The sequence below is a fragment of the Leptodactylus fuscus genome, chromosome 9 (genome assembly GCF_031893055.1).
Source record: "Leptodactylus fuscus isolate aLepFus1 chromosome 9, aLepFus1.hap2, whole genome shotgun sequence".
Lineage (NCBI taxonomy): Eukaryota > Metazoa > Chordata > Amphibia > Anura > Leptodactylidae > Leptodactylus > Leptodactylus fuscus.
This window is the reverse complement of record NC_134273.1, coordinates 66,392,721-66,416,848: the sequence shown is the minus strand read 5'-3', so window position 1 is coordinate 66,416,848 and position 24,128 is coordinate 66,392,721. Positions and strand designations below refer to the sequence as shown.

At 42.5% G+C, this 24,128-nt stretch overlaps 1 protein-coding gene across 3 annotated transcripts in view; it reads right to left on the bottom strand.

Annotated features, from left to right (window-relative positions):
- Positions 1-23,235: 23,235 nt before the first annotated feature.
- SUCO (SUN domain containing ossification factor) overlaps positions 23,236-24,128 on the bottom strand; it is a 59,136-nt gene continuing 58,243 nt past the window's right edge. For all 3 annotated transcript variants that reach the window (XM_075287963.1, XM_075287965.1, XM_075287966.1), the window contains one exon: positions 23,236-24,120. In XM_075287963.1, the coding sequence (XP_075144064.1) occupies positions 23,677-24,120 (444 nt within the window). In that variant the 3' untranslated portion in view covers positions 23,236-23,676. The remainder of the gene's footprint in view (positions 24,121-24,128) is intronic.

Below are 24,128 nucleotides of genomic sequence, written 5' to 3'. Positions count from 1 at the left end.
CATCTCCAAGGTTTTTGCAGGCTTCACTATTCACGAGATGAAGATTTGTGTCCGGGAACATGGGAGAGGCATCAAGCCAATTCCTCCTCATATGCAGCCCCTTCCCAGTGAGAGTTGGTGTCATTGGTCTTCTGAATACAGACATGAGAGGTGGTCACTTGAGGGAAAAAAAAATTGTTATAACGTTGATGGATCTGGAAATATAAAACTACATGACATTTGTCATAGCTTTCAAAGGATATTGTGTATATTTCAGGGGTTTTTTTTTATATATATCCAATCGTTTATTTGGCTTAGGTTTTAATTATCCAATGATCTTCCAGGGATTTTTTTTTTCTAATTTAAATTAAATATTTTCCATATTTTTTCCTTTCTTGTCTTGTCACCATTTCTATGACTTTCTATATACTATTACTTTTATTTTACAATTTCTATTTTTACAAACTGCTTTTGTATAGATTTCCAATATTAACTCAATTTTATATTACTATTTTGTACTACTGCCCATTTTTATCCTATTTTTACCATTTTTTTGTTGTTGCAGGGAAGATATATAACCTGGGCCACCTGTTCACCTGCACAGGACCCCAGAAGTTGTGGGGGCACAACTATCCCTCACTACACTACCCTAGACCACAAGGGATTTTATTTGTTGGGATGCTGGCAGAACAAGACCCGCACTTTGATTTTGCACAAGGGCCCTTAGCCATGTGTTGTTGCTATTATTTTGCATACATGTGGTTTGGCACTGTCTCATTCCATTGCACTTTTTCACTGGCCGTGTATTTTGAGGTTTTACAGTAGTGACATATTTCCCCACAACACAGCTATCACCATTTCTTCTATGTTCTCACTTTCCCACTTAATTTCTGAGCACTTATTCTTTTACCTACAGTCAGGACTAATGTTGGGGGGGGGCAAACTGGGAAATTGTCCAGGACCCCATCTCCAAGGAGGTTCCCCTAGGATCCAGAGCCTGATGTAGATACCCAGTAGAGGTAAGACAAGGTTAGTATGACTGTTTGTTATTCTCCGTTACCTTCCCTGGACCTCCGATTATTATACTCTGGGGTCTGAAGAGTTCGTCCCGCAGCGCTTTATACAGAAAGTTCACTGAGTTTTCCGCGATGGTTTTGGAAATCGCAGCGTGTCCGTGCTGCAGTTTTTACCATACAGTGGGCATGGGATTCGCATGAATCCCATCCACTTTGCAATTACTGTAAAACCCTGCAATTTTTCCGACTCGCAGCATTTCCGACCTGTGGGGCCCCGCCCTCAAAGATTTTTGTGATATTACTTTTACTACCAGTAGAAGTACACTGGCATGTAGAGGACTGCCCATAAAAAGGGAGAGATCATTATTGATATAGTGACCTATCCATTCAGAATATTCTCCGAAAGAAGACTGTAATACTGACCTATTTGTATTCAGTATGAGAGATGGAAATACGTGGTCACCCTCGTATGGCTGCAGCTACCGCTTATCTCAGAGTATTTAGTCACTATTAGTCACTACAGCTTTATATCACTGCTGTTAGTGCCTAAAGTTTCCAGTACTGATGAGGTTAACAGATAGACATGAATTATTACCTAGAATGTACGCCGTATATCAAATAAAATGACTCTAATCCCTATATGTATTTCTGGCTAGCTAGACTGAAAAAGGAGAACAACTTCTTGCTGAATGAACGTTTCCTTTCCAGTTGAGAACTTTTTTTTAATCATCTTTTATTCCAATTTTCCAATATGAATCCAAAATAAACCAGACAATATAGGAATAAAAACGAACAAAGAACTGTTCCTAGACAATACTACAGCTCAAACCTCTTGGGTATTTTTCTCTCTCACCAGCAAACCAAGAAAATTTTTTAGCATATACCTTTTTGCCTACTATCTCCATGTAAGGAGTCTTGAGTATGTGAACTGTGATATCAAATCCTGTCCATCTTTCTCTGTGATCATTTTCTAAATATATGACCCCACTGTTTGTAAAAAGTTTCAATATATTCCGTGTCTCAAGTAGCAGCAGCATCTTAAGCTCCCAAACCCAGATCCAGTGTCTCAACCCATACCTTTTGGCTGCCAGCTGGACTATACGGACGGAAGCCTGGAATGCAAATGGTGCCAAAATGACTGAAGACCCTGATGGTAATGTTGTTACCCATTATCTGACACAGGAGAGACAAAATGCCTTTGGCCTTCATACCATGACAAACGGCTTTGCCTGCCTGACTTGGGCTGGCCCAAACTCTAACACAATAATGGTCCAGTAGAAGATGCCAAAATTTGATGGGTACTACGGGCTATTTCCTAGGGGTTGTTGGAGGGTGGGCGCAAGGGGCCTCAGTCCAACACCGTGCACCAGGATATCTTGATCCACCTATAACACTGGACCTACTCCTACAGGTAGTAGCTATAGTGTTCCCATGTAACATCACAAAAAAACAACACTGTACATTACTTGAAGTTGGTAAAGATTTGGCAAAAATTTGAAATTCTGAAAGCGAGAAGGCAAGACATTTCCCTTATTAAAAGGTTTATTCTTCTTAATAAATAAGTTAATCGGATCTTACTCTGCCACACGGGAGGAAACAACAGTCTTCATAAATCTCCCCCACAGTGTAGAGTAAGCTGCTTAAAGGCAAAGGGTTAGGCAACGTTTCAAAAATTGATAGAATTATACTTAAAGGGGTTACCCGGTTTCTAAAACTGATGGCCAATCCCTAAGATAGGCATTCAAGATGAGATATGTAGGGGGTCTCACACCCAGGACCCCCACATTTTTCAGGTTCTGAAGACACTCAAGGGGGAGGTTGTTCCAGACATTATGGAGAACCAAGCACAGATCTTCTGTGGATGTAGGCTTGCGCCAATCCTTCTGTCTCTTCATGTAATACCAGACAGACTGGATGGTGATGAGATCAGGGCTCTGTAGGGGCCGTCTCATCACTTCCAGGATACTTCCTTAAAGGGAGGTCACAGCAATGGGATTTAGCTTTCTCTTTTATCAATTAACTTAATTTTGTTGAGCTAGGGTCACACTACCATTGGAAGCCAGTGTTATCATGGGGTCGATTAAAAAAAGTAAATAATTTAAAAAAAAGAAGCAGTCGCCTATCATAACGGATGATAAACGGACACTATGAGTTTGGGGTTTTTTAATGGATCTATTAAGACATCCATCATAAGTCCATTTTCAAGGAGGCCAAAAGTCCTTCACCCCCTGTTATTATCTCCGCCAAAATAGCAGATCTGTGATGGGTTTGACAACCGGGCACTAACAGACTACAGAACAAATCCCATTAAAATCAACAAGATTTTTAATAGATTTTTGATGGATCAGTTAATGTCAGTTGCTAATATTTTCTGGCAGATGCTAACAACAGACGCGACCAGCCGTAGTGTGAACGCTCCTTGATTGACATATAAAAATTAACACTTTATTTTTGAAAACATTCTTACTCGTACCACTTTTTCCATACATGCCTAAAATATCTGCACAGTACTGTATAGGTAGGTCCAGCAGAGCCGCAACAGATACATTTGCATTGAGATGCCAGAAGTCACTGTGCGGTGTGTTCCCTGCTGGTGCCCTAGTTCTGTGATGTCACTGACTCTGCTCCTCTCCTCCTACATGTCCATAGAGTAGAGCAAAGTTGGTCATGTGTCCAAGTCGGAGAGTCAGCAGGGGAAGGAGAGGAATGAAACCTGAAGTCAGATATGTTGTACAAAGCCACATATGGGGGCACGGAGTGACTTGCATATATATATATATATATATATATATATATATATATATATATCTATTAGTATTAACGCTTATCTAGTGCAGGGTATCCACAAGCTTTAGTTTTTCCCACATGACCTTTATAATTGGTGTGAGGGTCTGGGGTTGCTAGGTGGGGTGGCATAGACACACAAGTCCAGTTTCTTTAGTCCAAAATAAAGGTAGAGTTTATTTTCACTCAAAAAGGTAGTACAGCAACAAAAGGAAACAATACAAAAATAAATCCCTGCCCGGCTAGGCTCTAACTAAACATAGAATAGGTTACCTCACCTAGAATAACAGAAATCAAAAAGCCAGTAGAATCATTCAGGACACAGCTCCAAAAATATGACCTCTCTGTCAGCTCTCCAGCCAAGCTCTGCCAAAGTGTTGCTGCTGGAGCAACTTCTTAGGCCTCCTTGATGAGGAGACTCTCTGCAGCTAAGTCGATGCCGGATCATCCCCAAAGTATGGACTGGAGGGGGGTGGAATGACAGATCCCACTACCAATCCTACCTGTCATTCCTAAAAATCCAGCCCAGTATTGAGCATTTACCAAAATGCTCAGCAGAGTATTCTCATCTCACCCATCTGAGTAGTCTGGGTGAGATGTACACCCCCTCCATTACCTGACCAGCCATCGGCTTACACTGGCCTCTGCAAACATAATGCATATCAGGTGATAACTAGTCTTGTCTTGTATCATCTCTTAATAGGTAGACACACTAGTAACCACATTGAAATTCTCAGCCAGTAATGTGGTTATAGCATATTACACCCCGAGACCTCCTGTGAACATCAAATTTTGCAAACTGAAATGTTCAGGTCATGATACAGAATACCACTAAGTGCAAAGCAGGTCACAGCAATGTATATAGCTGAGTGTTCCTGAATAGGCTGTGTTTGCGGTGGTCTTAGCAAAACAGGTACTGCTATATTCAAAGGGCAGTCGCATTTCTCAGAATCACCCACTGCTTCCTATGAACGTACTGTATGACCAATGACTGCCTGCAGATGTATACTCTGCAATGCTGCACAAGGTAACTACTGAACAGGCAGAATGATATCTATCTACTCACATTCTTCATATTTAAAGGGTATGGTAAAGGTTAGTGCAGAACTGAAAGAGACCAGAAAATGAAATACAGATGTGGTAGAACCATAGCAGGTCGGAAACTTTTCAGACTACCCTCGTACAGCTACCAAATATTGCTTTATCTATCTACATGCATGTAAAGGGGCTTCCTACTTTGAACAGTCCATTTTGATGGAAGAGACCCTCCAATGATAAGCTGCTTTCATGGTATCTTGTTGCTTTAGACCCAACCAGTAGTGGGCAGTGGCATAACGAAGGTCTTGTGGGCCCGGGTACATACTTTTGTCCGTGACTCCCTACCCCCTTCCTAGAGTGAATTCTTTATAGTGGCGGATATGGGTGCTGAAGCAGTATCTCAGGTACTTGAAAGGGGTACGGCTTTAGCACCCAAAACTGCAATTATCAAGAATACAGGGCGTGAGCAGCGCAAAGACATGTAAACAATAGTGGGACAAATTACATGCTACCCAGTATTATGTGCTTCATAGTGTGCCATACCCAGTATTATGTGCTCCACAATGGACCCTACCCAGTATTACGTGCTCCGCAGGGGGCCTCACACAGTATTACGTAAACCACAGTGGACCCTATCCAGGATTACATGCTCCGCAGTGGGCCCCATACAGTATTACGTGCTCCACAGTGGGTGCCACACAGTATTATGTGCTCCATAGTGGCCCCAAAACAATACTGTTAGGGGGCCACTGTGGAGCACGTAATACTATGTGCTCACCAGTGGCCCCAACACAGTATTATATGCCTACAGTGGCCCCACACAGTATTATCTGCTCACCAGTTGCCTCTGCACAGTATTATGTGCCAACAGTGCCCACCCTTCACCAGAGCCTGAACCCCCATTCCCCCTCTTGCCCACACACAGCCTGCAGCCCAATTCCCACTCTTGCTCACACAAAGCCTGTACCCCCATTCCCCCTCTTGCTCACACATGGTTCTCTTCTTCCCAGTCATGCCCATTTCCATTAACAATATGTATAGCGGTCATGGAACAAGGCTTTCCCTGACCTTTGTGTTCGGGGCCCTGGCCATGGGCCACGTACCCCTCCGGGCCCGGTCACACTCCCTGAGACCATAATCAGTACACCACTGTCTATGACCCGGCTGGGAAACCTGGCAGCAAATGTTCAATGTTCCCATAAGTGAGATGAGGCACCATACAATCAAATCACCAATGAAATCAATAGGCTGCCCATATAATTCATGCTGGATGGCCAAGCTGTAGTTCAGTCCCATTTATTTGTGTTTATGGTATATAATGCTGTAAGCACAAAGGGTGAACAAAATGCTTAAAGGAAACCTGCCAGCAGATTTAGGGTACTAAAACCAAGCATAGAGGCTGCCAGAGAATCCCATGGCTTCTTCACTGATGGCCTTATGAAGTTTCACCGATGCCATCATCCACATTAAAGACCTAGTGCTAAAACTGAGGGTAGTCTCTCCCTCCTCTGTGATGGGGTTGCACCAGCCTCTCTGACATCAGCTCAACGTGCTTGCGAAGTGTACAGTCACCTTTGGTGCACTGAAGCTGGGAGTACGTCCCTGGCTTAAAGACATCACAGCACCTATACCAGAGTGATGTAAGTGCCTCCGGCGAGTCCAAACTGACTGTACAAGTCACAAACAAAGCATTTTCAAGCACTGTGGAGCTGATATTTGAGAGGCTAAGTGGGCTCATTCACTGTAGAAAGGAAAACTCATGGCAGAGTTACCTTGACTCTTAGCACTAGGTCTCTGCCCCATGACTATATAGAGCTAATCTAGCTCTTTGCATCCTAATTCTGGTGCAGTTGGATTTTTTTCTGTAGGCCCCACCATCCCTGAGCAATCAGAGTGCTTAGATTAGGCACTGGATATTCTAATAAAACTCTCTTCCATCAGGTGAGTGGTGTCAGGCCCAAGCAAGCATGGGGGTATGATTCAGAACTCGCTGAAACATTTCAGAATACACAGAAGTCTATGGAGAGGAGAGTGGGAGGAGTGAGCAGAAGCTGAATGAAAGAGGAAAACCACAGAGAGTCATGGAGCTGATTCTCCTCTACTTTTGTGAGCAGTGCATGGAAGAGAGCATAGCAAGCTCTACCCAGAGAGAGAGTCCACATAGGGGGAAAACTGATAACAAATGGAGGGTATAATGTCCAGAATTAGTGTTATTTCTTATGTACACAGACCATACTATTGATTTAGGTAACGTTCGCTGAAAGGTCCGCTATGGTCTACAGCAGGAGAAAAGCAATACAGAACATAAGAAACACGTCTACATTTATTTCCTACATAGTAAGATCGCTTCCCGAACCACAGTCATGGGAGAAGCAAGAACTGTCTCTCTGTGAGAAGAAAGATGAAGACAATGAATTCCAGACATGGAAGGTCACCAAGACATAAAAGCAGTCGGATGTAAGTGGGTTTTCAAAAGCAAATATGATTGATTATAAAATCAATTGCAAAGAGACATTTCCAGAAATGTGGTCAAGACTAGAACGTCACATGTCCTCCAGTTACTAAACCAGCCACATTCAAGGCTGTAACGTGTTTGTACACACGTATCTAACTCTCTAAAGAGAATAGTTTTCAATTTTCAATTTGTTTTCAGTTAAATTTTTTTTTTTTTTTTTAAATGTTTCGGTTACTCGGGAACTGGAGATGAAAGGAGCATCATCGATGGTGAATGTTTTGTTCATTTGTGGCAGAAGATAAAAGAAAATCTTTGTGTTATCGTTTACACTGGTTTGTGGCAGAAATTACAATAAATGTGCCGTGAAGCCCCGCGCACCTCCAAAAGGCCCACATAGAATCACTAAAAATCTCAGATATTTCCATGAAATTGTATCTACCAGAAAACTGCTAGAAGATTAGTAAATTATCTGGACTTATAGATAATGGGTGAAATCTATTGTGCTTTGTACACCGGTTTTCTAACATACAAGCACTGGTTACATTGGACTGGAACTCTGTTTAAACGAAGAAATTATCTGAACTGGAACATAAAAAACAATGTTACTTACCCCTCCTGGTTCTGGAAGGCTTCAGGCCTACTTGGTGACGTCCCAGACATGGACTGGGGCTTGCGTTGTTTTTTTTTTTTTTTTTTTTTTTAATAGGCCCCATTTACTTACCGTTCCCGGCTCCTGCTCACAGCTGCTGGCGCTTCCCCTTCTGTGGAGGTGGCTGTGAGCAGGAGCCGGGATCGGTAAGAGATCCTGCGGGCCCGTGAACCCCACAAGGACTATCATTATACTCGAGTTTCTTTTCAGACCCCTGATTATAATGATTGGAGGCTCAGGGGAGGTGAGGGAACATAAAAAAAACACTGTTACTTAGCTCTCTTTTGCTTCGGGCTTGTGTGATGTCCCAGACATCACATGTGCCGGGGCTTGTGTCCTTATGCGTTGCGACACAAGCCCCTGCTCACGTGACGTCCTGTACATCATTGAATATGGCCGGCATCAGGGGGGAGTGTGCCGGAACCAGGGAGACGTAAGTAACAATGTTTTTTAAGTTTGTATCCTCCCCTGGGACTCTGATTATTATATTCTAGGGCAGTGGTTCTTAACCTTGTTTGAGGTACCGCACCCACCAGTTTCATATGCACATTCACCAAACCCTTCTTTAGTGATAAATCAAATATGATTTTTTTTCCAAATTCAAGACATAGTTATATGTTTTTTTACTGGTACACAAAATGAACCGTGCATAGGGCCTAGGGTTCGATCGAACCCTGATTAAGAACCACAGTTCTAGGGTCTGAAAAGTTCATGGTCATGTCAAAAGTTTGCCACGGGGCCCTGCAATTCCTAGTTACACTACTGATCAAGTAGTCACATATCCATGTGTTACAAATACAAAACTTTAAATATAGTTCCTTTTCATATTCACAGGACTATATTAGGAATTTGTCTCTACTGTTCGCTTATTCTCCTATTTTTATCTATCTGGTATACTTAGTACAACACAATACTGTAAGCACATTATGATCTGATGCAATTTGGTTTCATCTGTGGTTTCAAATCTTTGATCAGAGTTTCCAGACATGAGAGATTCAAGAAAAATACTTTACCACATAGTCTTGAGCTAACACCAGCAAGCGTTCCGAAACGGAACATCCACAGTCCTACACCACCTAACCTGTCCCTGGGAACTAAGACAAGCAATACTATCTATACTGTATATGTGGTTCATTGTCTTCTCAGATATTAAAAAATGTTGCACTACCGGAATACAGTGGCAGAGCTGCCTGGAAGGCTCGATACCAGGTTGCATCCGGTTATTGACATTACCAATGGCCCAATGCTTACCCATAGTTACAATGTTGGGCATATCTTTTACAAATGAAAGTTTTTCTCCATTGCTCTGATTAAAATAAAAGAGCTACATATACATCTCCCACATACGGGCCTTATACCAAAATGTTGAAAAATATCAGACTAAACTTCTACTAATGTCTGGTTATTAAGAAGCAATGTAAGGCTGGGGGTCACACACTACTGGCTGGCAGCAATCTATAGTAAGAATACCATGAGGCAAGGCGAGGTGGCCGCCTCGGGCGGCAGACTGGAGGGGAGGGGGGGGGCAGCCTGGGCATTTTTTTTTTCTCTGAGAAAACGGCGTTATCATGCAGCCTACGCTGAGACGCAGACGTCTTACTGCAGGGAAAAGAGGATGCAGCAGCATAATAGGCCGCTACCTGCTGGCCTATTTACCAACCTCCCCGGACCTGCTCACTGCCGCCTCCGCTTCCCCTTGTACTATAGGCTGTGGAGGGCGGTAGTGAGTAGGCCCGGGCCAAGCCACGATCTCACTACCGCTATTATTATACTCAGGGGTCTTTTCAGACCCCCAAGTATAATAATCAGAGCCCCAGGGGAGGTGAGGGAACATAATAAACGGTTACTTACCTCTACGGGATCCAATGTTACTCGTAGGAGGCTTTGGGCCTATATCATAATGTGTCAGACGTCACCTGGTCTGGGATATTACCATATAGACTACCTCACAAACCAACCTCAGTATGTGAGAGCCCAGGACTGGGTGTCGGACACTGTGATCTGTAGCAGGGGGGCACCACAAGGTACAGTTCTTGCCCCTTTCCTCTTTACACTGCTGACTTTATGTGCAACTCACTTAGCGGTTACCTGAAAAAGTACTCCAATGACTCTGCAATAGTAGGCCTCAGCACTGACGGAGAGGACAGGGAGTACAGAGAAGTAAACTGGTATTTTGTGGACTGGTGCCAGTGGAATCACCTCAGGGTTAATGCTGGGAAGACCAAGGAGATGGTGGTGGCAAGTGCAGATTTCCTCCAAAACCAGTGAACATCCAGGAGAAGGGCATTGAGATAGTCAAGACCTACAAGTACCTGGGTGTGCGCCTCAATAATAAGCTGATTGGGCTGATCACATGGATGCGCTGCACAGAAAGGGCCACAGTAGGCTCTACATGCTCAAGAGGCTGAGAACCTTTGGAGTCCAGGGGCCACTTCTTAGGGCCTTTTTCAATTCTATGGTAGCATCAGCCATCTTCTTTGGGGTGGCATGCTCGGGGAATAGCATACCAGCCAGGGACAGAAATAGACTGGACAGGCTGATTACAAGAGCCAGCTCTGTCTATGGGAACCCCCTGGACTCAGTGCAGGTGACAGAAGAATACTGTCTGTGGAGAGTTCCATGCGGGAGAACAAATCCCATCCCATGTATGAGACTCTGACAGCACTGGACAACACTGTGAGTAATCTGCTGCTTCACCCCACGTGTGAGAAAGGAGTGTTATCGCAGGTCTTTCCTCCCCACTGCGGTTAGGCTGTACAACCAACAACGAGCTAAGTGAAGATCACTCCACACAAAGAACTAAAAGATCTTTAAGTTGCGATACCCCTCTACACCCCTTTTTAAAAGAAAAAAAAACAAAACACCTTCTACACACTGAATTTCTCCATGGCAGGACTATTAAAGAATTATCTTATACCATTTCTCTGGCATGAACTGTAGTAAATTTGTTGGGGTGCGGAGTCTCTGCCCTGGGCACTTCTTGCTCTCTGTCCTGCTCTGCCCACTTTAATAAAAATTGGTGAGTAGAGTGCAGAAAGATGGCTGGGCACAAGAAAGAGGAATCAGTTATTTCCATTCCCATTAAGTAAGAGAAGTGCCTAGTAGCCAATTTCGGGATTGGTAGACTCCCCCTGTTTTGTGCCTACAGCCTCTATAGAGACTGCTAGGATTACAGACTACATCCAAGCACTGTATACAGTCTGACTGGACAGTCATTTGTCACTCCTTTCCATTTAACTCCCACATTGCAATGACGTGCCTGGGAATTTAATAATGAATTTAGTAATGCTCTCACAGGTAATAGAAACGAACCTGCCCTGAACATTCTTAAAGCAGAAGAGATGAAGGACCAACGTCAGAGTAATGGGTGTACAGAAAGAAAGAAAGCACAAGGACAAGTAGAGACAGATCAACATCACTGCGTCCATGTCCATAAAGATTTAAACAAAGTCACTTGTGCTTTTTTTTTTTTTTTTTTTGTACCAAAAGAAACAGACGAGACAGATACCACATTAAAAGCAATATATTTTACCTTTATATCAAAGTTTCAATCTCAACGTCGCTGACTCATTTCAGTTGTAACTTGCAAAACAGGCAGCAGCTCCCACATAAAAGGAAAAAAATTCAGCTGTTCTCGCTCCGGAGCTTTTCTATAGTAGAATTTCTTATGCCATTGCTGCCGGACACTTCTCTCGCTAAAACTGGGAGTTCCTATATTTGACATTGATTTTAAAGGAACACAAATCCTATACATTAAGGGTTAGTGTTATTGATTGTGTAATAAAAAGTTGTAGTTTTCCCAATATACTTTCCTGTATGTTTTCTAGATCTCTGCTTGCTGTCAGTCTCTTACTTTCAAGGGATAAAAATCAGTCCATTTTGTATTGGTAATGTGTTTGAAAAGACCCCACATTGCACTTGCGCACACACTGTATGGCCCGATTCACATCTGCCTTCGGTGTTCCGTTCAGGGAATCTGCACCCCCCCCCCCTTGCTGAACAGAATAGTGAACGCATTAAAAAGCAGGGAGCAATGAAAGCACACGGACCCCCATAGACTATAATGGGGTCCATGTGTTTTCAGAGCGGTGTCTGCATGAATCATACGGAGAGAAAAGTACTTCAAGTAGCACTATCCTCTCTGCATGATTCTTGCAGACCCACGCAGACAACACAAGGACCCCATTATAGTCTATGGGGCCCGTGTGGTTTCATTGCTCACTGCTTTTTAATGCGTTCGGTATTCCGTTCAGGGGTCCGCTGGGGGGGGGGGGGATATACCAAACACAGATGTGAACCGGGCCCAAGACCAATATAGGCAGAGCTCTCTTGGTGTGATGAATCACTGGAGGCAGCAAACAAGAGCAAGAGACTTGTTGGGGAGTTAAGCCATCATTGTCACACTGGAGCAGACAGTCCATGTCATGCATAGCTGAGCAATGGAGACGGCATGTATGCACAGCACCTCAGGGGCAGATTGCAAACTGTCCCAATTCTGCTGGGACAATACTGGGAATTAGGCTAGAAAGGGGGCAGGTTTAAGCTAAAATGCACCTTGCGATGTTCCCAGGTGGGCTTTATGGGCTTTAGAGTTCAGATTTTGGCGTAGGACATGTCAGCAACTAAAGTGTCAAGATTAGCAGTGAAGGTGGAAAATGGAAAGTGGGGTCACAATGGGGTTTAGGGAGGGGGGGGGAGCCATGTTTGTAACCAGGAATGAAGGAGAAACATCTAGAGAACCAAAATGTAAAAGGATACTGTGCTGGAAACTAAGACTAGGTTCAAGTATGCGCGGGGTAGCCACTGTTTTTGTACTCGTCTCTTCGTCGCTTGGGTCCCTGACTGATCTGACCAGCGCAGATGTGAACCTAGCTTTAGAAGGAGAAGAGAACTATGCAGAGGACCATTATTTTTAAAGGGATACCAAGCTGGGGGACTAGGAATGGGATGGGATCCATGCTAATGAGAACAGCCCATGCTGACAACTGGAAATGAAAGAACTTAGAAACCTGGACCAGGAATGAAGGGGCCATATTGAACTAGGAAATCTTTAGGTCTCCACAGGACTAATAGTTGGCGCCCCCTATGCTCATGTGCGTAGGTTGGAGTGATTTGTATACAGTACCATGGCGGTTCTATTAGTCCTGGTACTGATGTAACAAGCATAAAATATGCTATTTTGGGCTCTTTAATGGAGTCCTACATTTTTTATACTTTGTTCTTTGCAAGGATCACCCCTATAGAACACCATTGTGTGCAAATATGGGTGATCAGCTCAGAGGTCTCCTTGGATTTGCGCTGCTGTGACCTCTAGATACAGGTCTGTCTAATGTACGTCAGGATAACCTTCCACCAGATGACCCACTTGTAACCAGAAAACAGTTTCATATAATAAAAATAGGCAGATATCAAAGACAAGTGTTCATATTTATTTGGAAATTCACAGTTTCTAAATTGCACTAAGGCTCTGGAGTTGCACTTTTTTTTTCACCGTATATTTCTAAGCCAAAACTAAAAATAAAGATATTTTATTCCATTTTCCTGCTTCATAAAGACCAGATGAAAAAAAAATAAGAAAAAATAAGATTCAGGTGCTCAAATTGTCTGCATACAGTCATCTACAGGTAATGTCACAAAGGGGGGGAAATTTTTGTTGCGTTCAGAAAACTGTAAAAGCAGCAAATACAGTAAGGAGTGCGAGGGTTAAGAGAAATTCTTACAACGGGGAGCAATAGACTTGGATTTTACCAGGGAAAGGTTACCTTAGCCTATTTTAGGTGATGGTTGAGGTTTTGCTGTATCTGCACAAGAGGACATGTATTGGACCTACCTATAAGTGTCACGCTGTGCCATGTCATGGACCCTTTAATAGTCTTCATGTATGTACACTCACACACACACACACATATATATATATATACTAAATCTAACTGTACCTATTCAGATTCAACTAAGATTTACAAATAGATCGACGTCGCTTACATGCATGTTCCTGCGGATGGTCAGTACACTCTTTGGTCTCTTTGTAATGTCTTCCATATAAAATGTATCGGTAGATTAGAAAGACACGGGTTAGATTAGCATGAAATATACAAGCAGATGAATCAGACATGGTAGGCAGCTGGGATCTGAAGCAATAGCATGAAAGCTGCAGGATATCAATCTCCTTAGGGTCTAACACCCTATTGTGTGGTCGTATAGTAGTCTGTACTCCATTGACAAACCTGAACTACTACCCTGTTTCCCTGAAAATAAGACACCCCCCCCCTTCACCTTCTGGATCACATACAACCAGCAGTCATGCCGGCGCTCTGCTAAGGAAGCATCAGCATGACTGCCGATTGTTCCCCGCTCCATAAGACATCCCCCGAAAATAAGAAAGGTCATATATTTTATTTGATAATTAATTATAAGAGACTGTCTTATTTTCGGGGAAACAGGGTATATAGCATTGGTCTCCAGCCTATGGATCTCCAGTTCTTACAAACCCACAACCATTGGCACGTTCAGTAGTTCTGTATCAACTGGAAGGTAAGAGACCGCTGGTACATAGGAAATCAATAGGCTACCTGGACAAGAGGGATCTCGAGATTCTCAGCTCCAGCATAGAATAATGGAGTGTACCCTTAGTATAGCCAAGTCAATGTAACACAGAGTAAGAAATAAACCAAAACATACAATAATACACACATTATATATATATATAGATATATATATACACACACACACACACAACTGTAATATATATTACACACACACAAACATACACCTACATACATTATACATACACACTATAATATATATTATACACACTATAATATACATTATACATACACACTATAATATACATTATACATACACACTATAATATATATTATACACATACATACACACTATAATATATATTATGCACACACATATATTATACACCTACATACATTATACATACACACACTATAATATATAATTCTACACACACACACACGGTAGCCGTAACCAACACTCATATGCAACAACCAAAAATCAATCTACAATAACATAACAGCAATAACATGTTAAAAAGTAGCCCCCCCCCCTCCAAACAGTGTAAAGACCAAAATAGTAAGCAAAAATATCTGTAGTAATAAGACTGACATGACACGATCAGGACCTATGGCCAGCAGGGAGTGGAGGCCGTGATAGTACCATCTACCTAAATGAGTCCCTGCGGTCCTATTGTATTGTAGCGAGTGTTCATGTAGTTTCCTAATAAGGAGAGGATTATTGCTCTATTCCACCATTTACTTTCAGAAATGGACACTTACAACAAGGTTTTTCCTAAAGTCTAAAGATACATTTGGTTCCAGCCACAAATATCTTTAGAGAAGGAAATTCTATTTTTACTTCTTAAAAAGCAAAAAGTCTCGGTACATGAAGTAACATTGGGAACAGGAATAAGGAAAATGAACCTGGAGATTGCATAGTTTCACTCGCCCCTCACAAATGTTCTAAAGTAAAGGGCAAAAAACCCAAAAAAAACCTTTGCAGATTGTCCGATTTAAATACATTGATATTTGTGCATATACTTGTACTTGCCACATCCTTATATCGCATGAACACATCTTTAAGTCTTATAGAATTTGTCAGTTGATTTCTACAGGTATATAAGGTATACAAGACATGGAGCAGGATTTCTAAGTTTTTTTAAAAAAAAAAAAAAAAAAAAACTGGCAAAGATTAAATTTGCAGGTTTTTTTGTTTTTAGATGATTTTTGTTGCTTTTTTTGGGCAGTTGACACTTAGTCCTTGTGCGTTGGATTAAGTGGTCTGAATATTATTCGGGGAGATGGGTTCTTTATAGTCTTGTATGACGCTTGGACTCACTGCCTTACCACAAAACATTGTCCTGTAGCTATTACAGGAAGAGAGACGAGGCGAATAGACAACTGGAACACTAGGAGGCTCTCCCCAATAATATACAGACCGGTGAATCTGACGATACATGGACACAGTCATGGCCAAAACTAGTGTGTGAAAGCAGCCTAAACCCTGACAAGACTCCTCGGAGACACAGCGAGAGTCCCCATCACCCCGCTCACACAGACACATGGATGGACAGCCTTCTCTGAAAGCGTTACTTGTATTATGGCACATACAAACAGCCAATATGGACGGGGTAAGAAGCATTCTCACCAAGGCCAGGAGACACATATTGTTCTTCGAAATCACCGGTGGCCAGACCTACAGCAAAGTACAGAAGCAGTGTATAGGATGGCATGCACACACTGCATAAACAAACCTGCAACAAAGTGGCTTGTGCTGTGGGTTTCGCACTCATGGCATGTGAATTTGTGCAGTTCCCAATCTTTGCACGTTGCAATGGGCTGAAAGTCACAGCCAGCTGTACAGGAATCACAACGCTGCGAACACGTTGGTGAACACCACGTGGAGCCTTGGTTTTACATTGCTGTTAACGCAGAAATCCTGTTCCAAATCTTTTGTGGTTATTTTGTAAGGGGTATTCTGGACACAACGTTACAAATCTGATTGTGTGTGTGTGTGGTTGTTTAGTACCCCAGTTTGCAATGTCCCCTGCTACTCCATTCATTTCAATGGGAACGGGCAAAGATGGCCAAACACATGGTTCTCGAAATCGGTGGAAGCAACAAGTTACTGGGAACGGGGGGAATTCTTGTTGTGCCCAGAATATTTCTTCTTTATTTGGATAGAACAAGAACATCTGGCTACTATTTATTGCGTCATCACTATAAATTTCCTGCCAAAGAATTCTCATTTTTATTTAAGGGGTTAATTTTTCAATATTACACAAAAAATAAAAATGCTGATGTGGCAGAATTTGATAGTACATAATTGTTACGGCGCCCCCTACTGTTTTGAGCATCCAACCCATATGTCCAATTCCAGTCAGAAGAGGTTACTTCTGTGGCTCGGATTCCGACAATTTTGTATCGGCGATATCTCCTACCGAGAATCTAAAAATCAATATTAAACAGTGGGACACCCCCATACATTTGTTACTTCTCCTACTACTTACACGACAACTCTTCCATCAGATACTCGGTCTTAAAACTGATTTAAAGGCCTACACTGATCTGCGGCACCGACGTGCTCCTGAAACGTAAAGCCTCTGAGAACTGTGGTCACATCATACGCACCGCACGGTTACGAGAAGAGCTGCCGATACAAAAAGTTGAAATGATACCATAGATATATTTTTAGGTTACACACCTCATTTCCTTTCACAAACTAGGTCACGGGTGTCCTAGAATCTAGAAAGATACGTAACTTACAGACGGCTCTGAAATCTTTCTTACTAGTTAGAAGATCAGTAGACAGCAGATTCTGGGAGTCCCTGAAATTCATGGAGATCGAGGTGCAGTACTGCAGATGGCCACTAGTATATGGATTATACCATTATCAGAGCACAGTGATGTCAAGGCCTAAACAACGGGGATCATGTCTGCTGTCATTTCAGAAATCCTCCTTTCTAGGTATATTGTCTATGGATCTGAGGTGTATGAATCCACAGACTTGACACCAGACTTGGTCGGACTAAAGGAGCAGTAGAGCTAGGTCATCTCTTTCATGGTCTGTTCTACCATAATGGTGCCCTAGACTGGTTCACCCATGGCCCCCTCTCATACAACCCCCATGAACATGCCCAATGTATTACAATGGAGAGAGGGGAACAGGTTTTTGATAAACATCTCAAAGTTCTTTATCTTCAAAAGATTGGACATGTTAAAATGGAAGCTGTCTGATGCTTTAAGGTGGTAACACAGAATGAAGAATAGTTTTGCAGACGTATACACGTATTTTAGTACATATTTTTCATTATAGTCAATCTACCCAGCCAACCATGGTCAATGACACCAGGGCAAAACCTTTCTGGCAAAGTTCTTACAAGGAATGATTGTTACTGAACAGAGTTTTCATCTTACCATCATACTAAAACTTCGTACAGGCAAACTTCTTTCAAGATGATGGATTTATCCGGCCAATTACACCCAATGAATATCAATTTTTGGTTGAAATCTGCTGTTTTGGTCAACTTCAGCCTACTATACATTGGGACTACCTTGTTTGATTATGGGAAGGTTTGGCCAACTTGAAGGCTTAAGGGCTCGGACTAGGACATCGATTGTAGTGGTCACTAGATAGTATAGTGGCTGTGTTTTGTATCGCAGATCCGTCCCATTCAGATGAAAAGGGCTGTAGTGCAACACAACCATCAGAGCAACGGACATGAAGTCACTGAGAAGAGAAAGTCCTGGACATCCATTAAAGAGAAAACAGAAGATTTCAACCAAAACAGATGTTCATTGGGTGAAGACTATGCGTAAAATCAGTAATACAAGTGAAGAAGCTAGATCATTGTAAAATGCTTTCTCCACGTATAAGCCTCCCCTCCCTGCTCATCTGACTGTCACTCTGAAATCTCTGCTGAATTCCATCCAGGAAGGGACTGCAGCTCACAATAGAGGTCTATGGAGGGGATGGGGCCCAGAAAGTAAGGTGCAGACACAGCTACACTCTCTGCACGTTGCAATGACAAATATAGCACCTAGTTTCCAAAAAAACCTCCTAAAAATACAGACTACAAGTCATATAACTGTGAATAATAAAATACTATCTATGTAATGGCATCCATCCGGATATACACACTGTACTATCGATTCACGAACAAGTTATGGAAAACTTAGGTAACTCTTTTACAATGAACACAGTTTAGCCGGCCAGGGACCATCAGTCTGTAAAGAAGGAGGCCATGTTTGAAGTTTCTATCCAATAAGATGAAACTGTTTTCTTACGAATAAGAGATCAGCAATGAACGCTCGCTCCTTTAAAAGGAAGTTTCCAGAATGATCTTTTGCCCTCCACCCAGGTGAATAGCCACGTATGGCCAGTCTGAACAACAAATGGCTAATATGGACTAAAATGTTTCTAGATGCCTCGGTAATAGGATCGGTCACCAGATGGTCACACGTTCAATACTTACTGATCTACCTGGAGCCAGTGTCTATGGCCATCTTAAAAGGACGCAGTGAAAAATAATACGAGGAAACTACTTGCAAATGGTATTAAGTGGTTATAGGAACAGCTTGTGCACGGATGGCGACAAAAACATTCGTTCTGACCTTATGGTTTGGGGGGTTTTTTGGAGCAAAATAACTTTGGGAAAAACAATTATGAAATTGCAGCAATAAGAGGATTGGGAAAGGTTCAACTGTTTTAGGACAAATCACTTTGACAGATTTTTTTTCTTGGATCCGGTTTCATGAGCAGGGACTATCAATGACAGTCAATAACAATCTCAGGGAATGAATGCTTTACAGACTGTAGAGAAGCCAAAGAATGTGTAAATCAGCTGAGGAATGTGGACCCCCCCCACCAAAAAAAAACAAAAACAAACCACTAACCCTCCTATGGTCAAAACACTTGAGTAAGAGGAACCAAAACACAAGTACACAAGTATTGTAGGTGTTGATCACCTTATATAAACCTTTCCCCAAAAAAGAAAAGTCAAATTATGATAAAATATCCATTGGACACAACCCTACCTGGGGTCAGACATGTAGGGCTAAGCAGAACTACTCTAAGGCTCTGTTCACACCTGCATGAGGCTCTGTTGCAGATCCAGTCACATTTGCTCAAAAACAATTTCATAGCATGCAGTGCAATTTTTTCCCCAGAACAATTACGTACACCATAATTTAATGGTTTGTCGGGCGCCATTGGTGTCTATCGTGACGGATATCACAGCTTTTAAGGTTTTCCAGGCTTACTAAAGGATGACCTATCCTAAGGATCGGCTGTCAACTGAAGATCAGATAAGGCCTCGTTCACACGGGGCTGCGTATTTTGGTCCTGATTCTGATGCGGGAAGTCACATCAGAATTGGACGAAAATCCGCCTGCCTCGACTTCCAACAGTCGCGGCCACGCGCTCCGGCTGGCTCCAAATGAACGGGCCTAGTACGGAGGGTGCGCCTCGGCTAAATCAGCCGCAGAATCCGCCGGAAGAAAGGGCAGCTTGCTTCTTTTTACTGTGAGCCGGAACATATCTACATTAGACCTCTATTGTGGGGAGGCGGATTATGAGGTGGATTCGGCGTCAGAATCCGCTGCCTCTTGCCCCGTGTGAACAAGCCTTAGGGTGAGAAACTCGTGATCGATCGCAGTCTGAAAAACTACTATAGGCCCCACGTGGCGAAAATGCAGTGTTTTGGTTGTGGCAAAATATGCTGCGTTTTACACTACCTGCAAAGTGGATGGGATTCTGACAAACCCCATCCACACATTGCACAACGGAAAAGCTGCGATTTCAGAAACATTTACGTTTTTGAAAATCGCAACATGTCAATTATACCTACGGAAAAAGTTGGGGGTTAATATAAAACGGTGGACATTGTGTGAAAAAGGCCGCTGAGAAAAAAAAAAAAAAAAACACTCACAAAACAAAAGCATTTCTGCTGTGTTTTCTTTTTTTTTTTTTTTTTACTTGCCACGTTTTTGGTTGCAGCTCGCTACGTGCGGTCTATGAACAAACAGAAATGATGAACTACCAATGCAGATGTGAACGCGGCCTTAGATCCCAGAGGTCTTAAAAACACAATAAGCAGCTCTGACAAAACAAAAAATGCTTAAAATCTATAACTATACATTCAGTCTTTACACACAAGCGTTGCAACCATGTGAAACCCATCCACAACACAATCACAACACAGTCTTAACACAGTCTTGCTACAACAACATGGCGTCTTCCCAGCTACATGCAGAACTTAAAGGAGTCGCCGCAAATAATTTACTCAGATCTCAGAAGACAATTTATCATCGTGTAGAAAGGACTGATCCCATGATTCCATGTCCAGCTATGTTATGGCGCCCCCTTGGTGTTCCTTTGATTCCTTCGGAGAATGTCCACCTAATGTCACCAGCATCAGTGAGAATCTGCTTATATTGTGACTGTACAAGTGCCTCAAAAGATGACCAGGGGCGCTATAGCAAGCATGGATCCGCAATGGTTAGACAGATGAGGTTTTGGTTTTTTTAAATAAATAAATCCAGTTTTTAACGTAATATGTCCTGCTGTAACAGAGTAAATTAATATTTATTCATGGGGCAACCCCTTTAAATGAGGATTTTGCCTACCTAAGTAATAGATCTATGTTTGTATTTGGTCTGGGTAAGGTAAAATGCGCCCCCAAAACAACAAAAGACAGACAAGTAACACGCACTGTACCGACATAAAACTAGCTACTAGCCACCGACAAACATGACTATTACACTCGGTATATGAGGACACAACAAGCCAAAGACTGATGGCACTTTTTAAGGTATAAATGAGCATATGTAAATGGAGTCTCCTGCACGGAGTATTTCTAGGGCTTTGGTTAACCAGGATAATGGGATCCTAGAGGAAATAAAAGTATTCAATAAAACTTCTGGATGAAAAAAAAAAATTCTGCATTGAACTACATTACTGGATTCATTTACAACATCAATAAAACGAGGAGAAGCAGAGGCCAGATGGTAACTATCTGGGGGTGCTCTGCATACTATGTAAGCGCCAATCCATACTAGTGAGCCCCGCTCCATCATAAGTACAGAGCAGTCAGAATACGAAGTGCAAAAGGACTAAATCAGCCAATATTGGTTAAAGAAAACAACTGCTCTTAGAAATCTAATGAGGTGCTACTAGTTCGTGTTGGCGTCGGGACTAGACTGAACTTTTTTTGGCAATATAAATAGTGCAAACCTTTCATCACACCTTGTATTTCAGCCACCACTTGGTACTTAAGATCTGGGATGGTAAGGGGTCTGTTAGGACCGGCGTTACCAAACAGATCAGTATACTGTACATCATACAGTCACAAAGTACAGAAAGATACACGTGGTGTGAGCAAAGCCTAAAGCTGGAGCTACACTTAATATTAATGTAGACCCGACCGGTCAATTTCTTCAGCACCAGTTGCCCATTTAATGGGTTTGTCACTGTCCCGACTTTTCCCACTGGGGGTAGATATTCGGAAAGAGAATAATTGGTAAGTGAATGTCAACCTGACCAATGCTGGACAATCTGTCTGGCTGCGAGTCACTCCATTCTCCACATTTTAAAGAGCAATATGCTCAATTGTCGGCTGAAGAATCGTTTTGCTGACAACCATGATAAGGGTAAGTTCACAGGGTGTTTTTTGGTCCGAAACCTGAGGCGGAGGCAGTCTCAGGTTGCAGACCAAAATATGGGTAGATGCGACTGGATGCCGATGCAGTGCAGTGGCATGCAGTTGCGCACTCCACTCCAGATTACGCCCAAATAAATGGGCCTAGTCAGGAGGGAGTGTCTTCAGGTGCATGTCGCGAGGCAAATCCGCCTGAAAGAATGAGCGTGACGCTTTATTCCGGGAGCCGGAACAAAACAGCTCCCGGAAAAAAAGAACTGACCGGCTCCCATTGATTTCAGTGGGTGCCCTCTTTTTGGTCAGGATTTTGAGGCGGATACGGCCTCAAAACCCTGACCAAAAAACCCCGTGTGAACTTACCCTAAGTGTATGACCAGCTTAAAGGCAGAAAATTCTAAAATATACATGGTTGAGCCTGAAGGGAATAAGTTATTTCAGTAGCAATAAAAATCTTTGTCCAAGCAGCATATGCAGTGTGCAGCGCAACATATCATCAATTAAAGGGGCGCATGATAGACTGAAAAAAAAGGGAGTGACGCTATATTGCAGTTTATGAACAGAACTGGAAAAAATTGACCTTTTCCTAAACTCATATGGCCCCTTTAAGGTAATGGAGCGTGATAATGATGATAGATTTCAGTGGTGCCGCTGAGTATGTTATAAAACACTTCATAGTAGGGTTAAGGGGTGCAACGTTATCAGATTAGAAAGAAAGTCAAATACGGTCAGTAGTTTATGTCCCCCAATGGTTTTATGCATTTCAATTTTGTCATTCGTGAAAACTGAACAATGGCGATTCTCTACAACCTGAACGCACGTACTATGTCTGTATGCGGGGCACATGGCACAACCTTTATGCTTAACACTAGTCAAAAGTAAAAAACTGGTTCTATCATCATGATCATGAACAGATTCAATATGGCGGCATCCATGGCAGCTAAAGGCTTTCCTGTAACGACCAGGTATCGTCCATAGGCTCTACCCAAGTACAGATCATTGGGTCAAAGCTTTGTCGCAGGATGACAAACTCTCCTCGTGGAATGGTTTAGCTGCAGGATGCCGCAGACTTTTTAGTGTTAAACTCCAAGAAGCGGCAAAAAGGAATAATAAAAAAAAATAATTAAATGTGTTCTCTAAAAACCTAAGTCACGCATTCACACTTGGTGCTCTTTTTTTTTTTTTTTTTTCTTTTCCTCCAGTGGCATTATAAATAGACAGAAGGCACATAAATATGGAAAGGTGCAAGTACGGGAACGACATCGGGGTAGGACACGACAACTTGAGCTCAAGTTAAACCCAACAAATCTGGGTATTAAATGTTCTTTCCCCCAGTAATTAAACTGCGAAAAATCTAAACCTATCGAAACGTTTCAAGAAAAAAGAAGAAGCAGCTCCATTTTCTTGCTCAAACACGTCCAGGAATAGGACATGATCCGAGTTCTTAAAGATCAGCCCGATTCATGTTGTGCACATGTAACCCTTGAATGGTCGGCTAAAGCTTCCTTTTTTTTTTTTTTTACGTAGTACCGGAGTCAGTATAAAAATTTTTTTTAGATCAGGTACCCTGTGATGGTTAGACACGACCAGAAACTGTTGTCACCCCAAAAGTCCCAACAGTCAGGTCTTTATTAGTTTTGATGATGTCGTGCAGACTGGGCATGGACCCGGATTTAGTCTGTATTAATGTTTTGATGAACTTTCCTTGGTCCTGAAGCTTGGAGCGCCTGCGCTTAATGGCTCTTTTTTCGGTTTTAGTCTTTTGGGGTTGTCCGTTACAAAGGGCTGAACAGGCTGTGATGCCGCAAAAGTAGGACTCCTCGGACTGGGAAGAAGTCTCTGAGCTGCCCTCGGAAGGTGGCCCCTTGTAGGAAGAGTGGTAGACCTCTCCCATATTGGAAAAGTCTCTCTGGTTTGTGAATTCTTTCTTTGTTTTTATGTCCCCGTTTGGGAGTGCTTTTAAAGGATCCATGGGTTTAATCGTCTCGATCTTCTCTGTTTTGTACTTGCAACGCTTTTTCTGGGAAC